We start from the raw sequence: 8,454 nt of genomic DNA on the forward strand, positions 1-8,454 counted from the left end.
ATTTAATTGGGGCTGGCTTACAGGTTCAGAGGTTCAGTCCATTATCATCAAGGTGGGAGCATGGCAGTATCCAGGCAGGCATGGCGCAGGAGGAGCTGAGAGTTCTATGTCTTCATCCAAAGGCTTCTAGTGGAAGACTGACTTCCAGGCAGCTAGGGTGAGGATCTTATACCCACACTCACAGTGACACTTCCATTCCAACCAGGTCACACCTATTCCAACAAGGCCACACTTCCAGATAGTGCCACTCTCTGGTCCAAGGATATACAAACCATCACACCCACCTTTTTTTTTCTTTTTTCTTATCTTTTTTTTTAAAGAAATCACTTGGGTAGTAACATATTTTATTTGTTCAATTTTATGTAGAGCTATGCCTATATGCAGTGGTGGAGGAGAATTAGTTGGTCTGTTTTGATTAAGTTTTTGCCTACTTGACACAAACTGTAGTCACCTGGGAAGAAAAAAAAGCCTCAATTGAGAAATTACATCTGTCAGACTGGCCAGTTAGCAGGCCTATTTGGCCATTTAGAAAATTGCTTATTGATAGAGCAGGGATTACTGCACTGTGCACACTGCCATTCCTAGGAAGGTAGTCCTGGGCTGTGTACCAAAAGTAGCTGAGCAAGCTAGAGAAAGTGAAGCCTTCCATCATGCTCTCTGCTTCTGTTTCTGCTCCAGGTTCTTGGGTTTTTAGTTCCTGTCTTAGCTTCCCTCTATGATAGATTCAGTTTGTAAGATCCAGTAAAAATGTCTTCCCCCCCATTCCATAAGTTGGTTTTGTTCAGTTTTTTTTTTTTTTTACTGCAATAGAGAGCAAGCTAGAACATATGTAAATTACTCAAAGTATATCTTGGCAAAATCTGTCACAATTGAAAATATTGTATATATTTTTTTTCTTTGTGATAGAATTTTAAGTATTACTAATAAGAAATATTAAATTAACTTAGTAGTAGTAGCCATCATTACTATTTTATTTGGATAATTTCATTGACTATATACCACAAAATCTTACCAAGATGTAATGTTCACTTGCATTCTTTTTAAAGAAAAAGGTCTAACAAAACTTTAGTACATCACGAGCCAGGAGTTTGGCCCATGGTTAAAAGCATAAGCCTTACAACCTAACTTCAGTGTCCAGAATTTACATACAAAGATGCATGTGGTGGCATGCATCACCTACCAAGTTTATGGTGAGATGGGAGGCAGAGACAAGAAAATCATTTAGAAGCTTACAAGCCAGCTAGCCTTGAATATGCAGTGCAGCAGCAGAAACAAGAGAGACCTTATTTACATACAGAGAACTGACCGCTAATAGTTTGTCCTCTGGTGGCATGGGGCACACATGCTTTGTGTGGGTGTAGGATGGGAGGTAAAGAGACGTGGTAGGGGGAGTGAGTGACACTCGAGTTTTGCTTTGCCCATATGCTGCCTACTTTTGCCCTTTCCTCTCTCCCCTGCTCATAAATCCAGGCTGACCTTGAACCTCATCTGGAGCTGAGGATGTTCTTGAAAGTCCCATCCTCATGCCTTACAGGATTTGAAGTGCTAGGATAACAGGCAAAGGTCCAGAATGTCTACCTTCTATTCATTAATTGTGCATCATAGCAGTTATCTTTCATCTTGATACACTGAGCGTTTTTGTTGGGGCAAGAATTTTACCAAAAGATTATACCCAAATAAATTATATTTTTAGCATAAAGTTACAAAATTAAATACATAAAATGTTGATAGACTCATGATATTGCTAAAATCTGTTATTGCTTTGTTCTTTCTTATCAGGAGTAGTGAAGAAGTTCTAACTGCAGAAGATTGTGAAAATGTCTATCATCTGGTTTATTCAGCTCACCGGCCAGTAGCAGTTGCAGCTGGAGAATTTCTCTACAAAAAGTAAATTTATGTCCCTGTTAATCTTTTACTTTTATGATGACATTTAACATTTGAGATACAGCTCTTTGGATATATGATCATAAAAATGATTCAGCAAATATTATATAGTGTCTTTTAAAGAGAACATGTTTAATCACACAAATTAGGCTAACATTTGTTAAGATTTTATTAAAACATTTATTTTGGGGTTTAGTAACTCTTAGAATATTTACTTGGTTTGATGCAAGCACTATCTATCAGTTATTAGTTCTCCTTTGTTGTTTCTTAAGGAAAAGCAACCAGACTATCCATTAGAAAAGGGTCATTTTGTTAAGATAATGTTCAAAGAAGAAAACTGAATGATAAATGTTATAGTTTAGAGAAAAGTATGTATATTACTTACGTATAAATATATTTGGTCAGCTATTATATTACTTCCATGAAAGGAAGAAACTCTGAAAGGATTCAAAAGAGATATAACTTGAGAAGGTAAAGGACTTAGACTTATCAAGATTGAAATGAGAAGCTTGGTATCAATTCTTTGCTTGGTATTTTCTTGTTTACTGACCCAGTGTTACATTATTCTGTTGTTAGTTGCTTAAGTATGGACTATACAGTTAATTTTTATGATTAGCAAATATGGTTTTCAAGTACTTTTTCCCCCATAGGCTCTTCAGCCGCAGAGATCCAGAAGAGGACGGACTGATGAAAAGAAGGGGAAGACAAGGTCCAAATGCCAACCTTGTGAAGACTTTGGTTTTTTTCTTCTTGGAAAGTGAGGTGAGTTTATATTATGGTATTGAAATGATGGATATCTAAAATCTTACAGATTATGAAATACTGAATGCAGCAGAAATCTACTCATTCCACTTTTAATTATATAAGATAGGTGTTCAATAATTATGATTTATGTATAAATTTGGGAATTATTACCAACTGTGTTCCTCTCAATACTGATTGTACAATCTTGGTTAGGTTAATCAATTTTTCTGAGTAGGTAAGAGTTTTTTAAATTTATTTAGATTTTTACTTATTCACCTTATATCCTACCCACTGTCCCCCTCCTGGTCACCTCCTCCCACAATCCTTCCCCTATCCCCTCCTACTCTTGTCCTCCAAGTGGATGGAGTTCAAATCTCTGCAAGGGTAGGCTCTTCCTCCCACTGAGGCCAGACAAGGCAGCCCAGCTAGAAGAACACACCCCACTTATAGGTAGCAACTTTTGGAATAGCCCTTGTTCTAGTTGTTCAGAACTCACATGAAGACCTGAGACAATCTCTGTCTCTGAACAACTTAGAACATTGTAAGGTCTCAAAATTAATGCTTCTTAATGTTTGAGACAGAATCTCACACTGTATCCTTGCAAGGCTGGTGTGGAACTCACTATGTAGCTCAGACACCGTTATCTTGTGTCAATTCATGTGCCTTTGCCTCAAGTAGGTCCCCCCCCCCCCATTATTTTGAGACAAAGCTTCTTTCTACATGTATCCCTCTCGCTGTCCTGGAACTCACTCTGTATGCTAGACTGGCCTGCCTCTGCCTGCAGAGTGCTAGGATAAAAGGTATGTGCTACCATGCCCATCTGTGCCTTAGTTTAAGTGGTGAGATTATACATGTGAGCCACAATACCTAGCTTCATGTCTTGTATTAACATTAATATAGAAAATGATTTCCATTAGTCTTCATGAAGTTCGCATTCTGTCTGTTAAATACTTTATGAGGTCTCAAAATTCAATTTTATTTTAGGGTTCATACTATATATTTGTTTTTGTTTTCCATTATGTAAATGTTTTTCTTTATTTCAATTATCAGCAAACCATGCTCATTTTTGTATATCGCTAAATTCAATTTTGTAGTTGTTGGTATTCTTTCTCTTTTAATGAAACATACTTGTCTTTATAGTTTCAGAAATGAATAATATTCTCCAAATTCTTTGGTTTCATGATGAAGCTCAACCCTTCAACCAATTTGGAAAGCTATAGTCTTTTTAAAATTATAGTATAACTAAGAATTAAGAAAAGTTCGAAATAAGCAATGTAGTTAGTCTTTTTGTAAAATAACTTTTATGTTAAGCAGTAGTATAATGGTTACTTTTATACAGTGCACTCCAGCAGCTCTCTACACTTTTAATCTGTTTGTTCCCCTGAACCAGATTTTGTTTTAAGATTTTAACGTGGTCCGGATAGCTGGTTTGTTCTTTTGTCCTGAGGCTGCTATGTTATTTGTCTAAGAGTTTTTCCTTTTCAATTGTAGTTACACGAACATGCAGCGTACCTTGTGGACAGCATGTGGGATTGTGCTACTGAGCTCCTGAAAGACTGGGAATGTATGAATAGCTTGTTATTAGAAGAGCCTCTTAGTGGAGAGGAAGGTAAGGGCATTTCATTCTTTTCTTATTCTTTGTCCATACTGTTTTGGAATAGATCTTGCAAATTCTACACATTCTTATTAATGTTCATTTTCTATCATTGTTTTTGGGAGTGTTGGGAACCAAACTCAAGGTCTTATACATGGTGGAATGAACCCTAATTCTAAAACATATTTCCTATCTCATATTCACATATATGAATATTGTGTGATGTACAAAGATTTAATAGCTATCGAAATTTAGTGTTTTTAGCCAGGTTTGTTAGTGCGTGTATACACACACATACACACATATACACCTATATATTGGCTGTATATGTTGCTCATGTTCATACTTTCTTTTGCACATATATATATATATATATCTGCAAACTTAATCAGAATTCTGATATTTAGAAAGGTGAAATTTAACTTGTTCTAGTCTTTTCTGTGATAATAATGGATTCTCTTTTGTATATGAGGTCGGTCCCTGTTCATAGGCAGAAGAAACTTACATAATAGTTACAAGAGGCATATATCGAAAGAAATAGGTTAACTCTTTCTGATTTTCTTTTTTAGCTCTAACAGACAGACAAGAGAGTGCTTTGATTGAAATAATGCTTTGTACTATTAGACAAGCAGCTGAATGTCATCCTCCTGTGGGAAGAGGGACAGGAAAAAGGGTATGCCAGTTTTTATTATTCTGAACTTCATTTCTCTATATTTGGAATATTTTAAGCCTATTTTGACCATGGAACAAAAATACTTGATTTTTAGTTTTACTTTTCTAATTACGTTTACACATATATATGTTATCTCATAAATAATTCTAAGGTGGTAGCAATTTGAAAGAAAGTTGATTTCCCAGAAGGTCTTTTGTTGATACATATGATGGGTGTCACTCTTCAAGACCAATTGTAGTATATTCATGTAGAGTACTACATATTTGTATTTTGCTTTACTTATAAGATCAAATTTTTATGATAATACGGAATTCTGAATGAAGCAGATGCTGGTTCAGGATAATGAAGTAATTCCTATTTTCAGGGTTCAAAATTTTAATAATTTATTGAGAAGTTCACAAATTCCAGCAATTCCGTAGAATTTCAAATGTTTGATTGTAAACCACCAAAATGCATTTTTATATTGTGACATGCAAATATATGTATATCTCTGTGTAACAAAATTTCATGAAATAATACTTAATCAGTTTTATGATACAATCTGTATTTTGTTCTATTTTCGTTACTCATTTTTTAATTATTTAATCATCTTTTTTGCAGTGCCGTGGAATGAACCCAGGGCATTGTGCATGCTAGGCAAGTGCTCTACACTGAGCTACACCCTAGTTCTGGTTTTTGTTTTGTTTTTTTTCTATTCTTCATTTTGTTTTACCTCTGTTTTTGTAATTATGGGTAGCAAATTAGAATTCTGAACTGATGGCCTTTGCCTCATGTCCCACAACATGGAGTAAGTTAAAATGAGTTAATAGCATTGATCTGTAAGTGCCAAAAGATAGATTTTATGTGCTTAACTATTTCTCTTCCTATCCAACGGGAGATTTGAATAATTGTCCTGAACTTTTAAAAAGAAATTCGTATGTGTTTGTTTACATTGGTGGTTTTGTATAAAGATGTATTTTCATCCAAGTGTGTCAAATGCTTGGCATGTCTCTTTTCCCTCCTGGTATTTCCATTAGTTCTTCCAGATCCTGTGCTTCTATCTCAGGTCCTGTGTTCACATATAGTTTTACATACTTAACAGAGTATCTAGAATTCACGAATGAGAGAAAATATAGAATATCTGCTTTCTGAGGTTTTCATTTTGCATCATGTCTCCAATTGAATTCATTTTCTTTTGTCTGAGGAAAACTTGTTGGCCCCCAGACTGATTGTTTAGCTTGACCCTTGTGATAATGCTGTAGTGAGCATCAGTGTGGATGTTTCTTCATAAAAGGTTTTTACTTTAGAATGTTCCAAGTATATGGCCAGTAAGGGTTTGGTTGTGCTATATGGCAGTTCTAGTTTTCGTTTCTTGAGGAGCCTCTATACTGATTTCCATGGTTCTTATATTTGTTAACTCTTCTTATAATTGTAGCAATTTTGATTAGGGTTAGATAGAATTTCAGTCTTAATTTGTCTGTCTTTGATGGCTAGGTTTGTGGTACAGATTTTCTTATTTATTGGCTATTTGTACTTCCTGATCCGAGTACTGTCCATTCATTAAGTTATTCCACTTATGGTCAAACTGAATTTATTATATATTTTAGCTAGTAATCTTCTGTCAAGTTTGTAACTAGTAAAGCTTTTCTGCAGGTTAACACTTTTCCCTCACTTGGTCCATTTTAGCTGAAGAAGTTTGTTTTTTGTTTTTGTTTTTTCTTTATGTAGTTCCATTTCTTAATTCTTGCATTCCCTAGCTTTTGGAGCCCTGTTCAGTCTTTTCAGAAAGTCCTATGCCAATCCTCACACCTGTTTTCTCCCGTGACTTTAGACATTCATGTCTTAAATTACCATCTTTCACCCATTTTGGACTGAGTTTGGTACTGAGAGATTCAGTTATAGCTTTAGTCATTTACAAGTGGATAGCTAGTTCTCTTAGCACTCTTTATTTAACATGATATCTTTTCTCCATTGTATTTTCCGGGCATGTTTGTCAAAAATCAGGTGGTTGTAGGTGTTTGTTAGTGTTATCAGTATTTGACTCTAAAGCCCTCAATTCTACCGCAATGTCTGTTTTTGTACTGATCTTGTGCTTTTTGTCACTGTGCCTCTATAGGATATATTGAAATTCGTTGTGTTGACTATTCCGGTATTGCTCCCTTTGATCAGATGTCATTTATACTTCTTTATGAATTTTAAGTTTGTTTCCTTAAATTTATGTGAAAAATGTCATTATAATCTTTGATGGAAATTAAATTGATTTGTAGATTACTTTCAGCAATAAAGCCAAATTCATGCTGTTATTTCTGGCTCTTGTGAACATAGGAAGTCTCTCCACCTTGTATTTTTCCATTCCCCCTACCTTCCTTCTTGAGACAGCCCCAGTCTGGTCTGGAACTTCCTTTGTAGACTGAGATATCCTCTTATTCAAAGGATCCATTTGCTTCTAAGTCCCGATAGTAAGATTAAAAATATTCTACCACCATGCCCAAGTCAGTCTCTCTCTCTCTCTCTCTCATCTCTCTCTATCTCTCATCAGCTATAAAAAAGTTATATTTATTAGAACAACAATTTACATGTATTGAGGAAAAATAATGCACATGAATATAAGGAAAAAACCTATCAAGTAAACCAACCTTTTCCACAATGGATCTTTCCTTTTCATGAGCTTCCACATGCTTTCTGGGCACCTTTGTCCTACTTAAACATTTTGAATCTCATTCTTTCACTATTACATCCTTGAATTCTCAAAATATATCTCTATATTTTAGTGAACAATATTCTGACTGGTACCTTTAAATATTTTGTCATTGCATGGTGAAGTTCTATTCTGATTGATATTCTAATTCTTACTTCATTATTTATTCTTTCTATTTTATACACGTATATGATGCATATCATTACTTAGACCCATTATAATCCCACTCCTGCTGAACTCCTTTTCAATTAACTCTCTTTTTTTCATGTCTTTGATTTATTTTCTTGTGGGTCCTTCTATTCATTGGGGTTTCCTATGTGAACTTGAGTGCGAGGTCATATGCCTGAGCTGAGACCACTTACCTAAGTACCTGACTATATCTGTGAGCTAAACGACTTGCCCTTCTCTAGCAACTGTTAACCCCTAGGAGCTCCCTTGTGCATAGTAGGGCTTTATGAACCTCTTCTCAGTTGCTGAGGGAATGTTGCAAAACTGTCTTGTGCAAGTAACCACAGTGCACTGATCACACCATGTTGAGAAAACAAACACTTACAGCATTCCTCCTCATCTTCCAGCTTATATTCTTTCTGTTCTCTCCTACAATGTTCCATGAGCCTTGGAGCGAGTGACCTGTTTAGGTCTGTGTATTCTTAATACTTTAAATTCTTTCCTTTGGAAATTATTATATAGGTCTTTGACATTCGTTGTGAGTTTCATTCCAAGATACTTTATTTTTTGAAGCTATTAAGAATGAGATTTGGTCTTCATTTCTTTTCGAGTTTGTTACTTTTGTGTATGAAGGCAATTGAGCTTCATATGTTGATTTTGTAGTCTATATTGCTGAATGTTTATCAATTCTAGGAGGGTGGTTTTTTTTTTTTT

At 35.2% G+C, this 8,454-nt stretch overlaps 1 protein-coding gene across 9 annotated transcripts in view; it reads left to right on the forward strand.

The window, feature by feature from the left end:
* Positions 1 to 8,454, forward strand: part of Stag2 (stromal antigen 2) — a 131,785-nt gene that overhangs the window by 86,569 nt on the left and 36,762 nt on the right. For all 9 annotated transcript variants that reach the window (XM_021152924.2, XM_021152923.2, XM_029473472.1 and 6 more), the window contains 4 exons: positions 1,780 to 1,887; positions 2,535 to 2,646; positions 4,120 to 4,237; positions 4,792 to 4,895. In XM_021152924.2, the coding sequence (XP_021008583.1) occupies positions 1,780 to 1,887; positions 2,535 to 2,646; positions 4,120 to 4,237; positions 4,792 to 4,895 (442 nt within the window). The remainder of the gene's footprint in view (positions 1 to 1,779; positions 1,888 to 2,534; positions 2,647 to 4,119; positions 4,238 to 4,791; positions 4,896 to 8,454) is intronic.

The sequence above is a fragment of the Mus caroli genome, chromosome X (genome assembly GCF_900094665.2).
Source record: "Mus caroli chromosome X, CAROLI_EIJ_v1.1, whole genome shotgun sequence".
NCBI classification, from domain to species: Eukaryota; Metazoa; Chordata; class Mammalia; order Rodentia; family Muridae; genus Mus; species Mus caroli.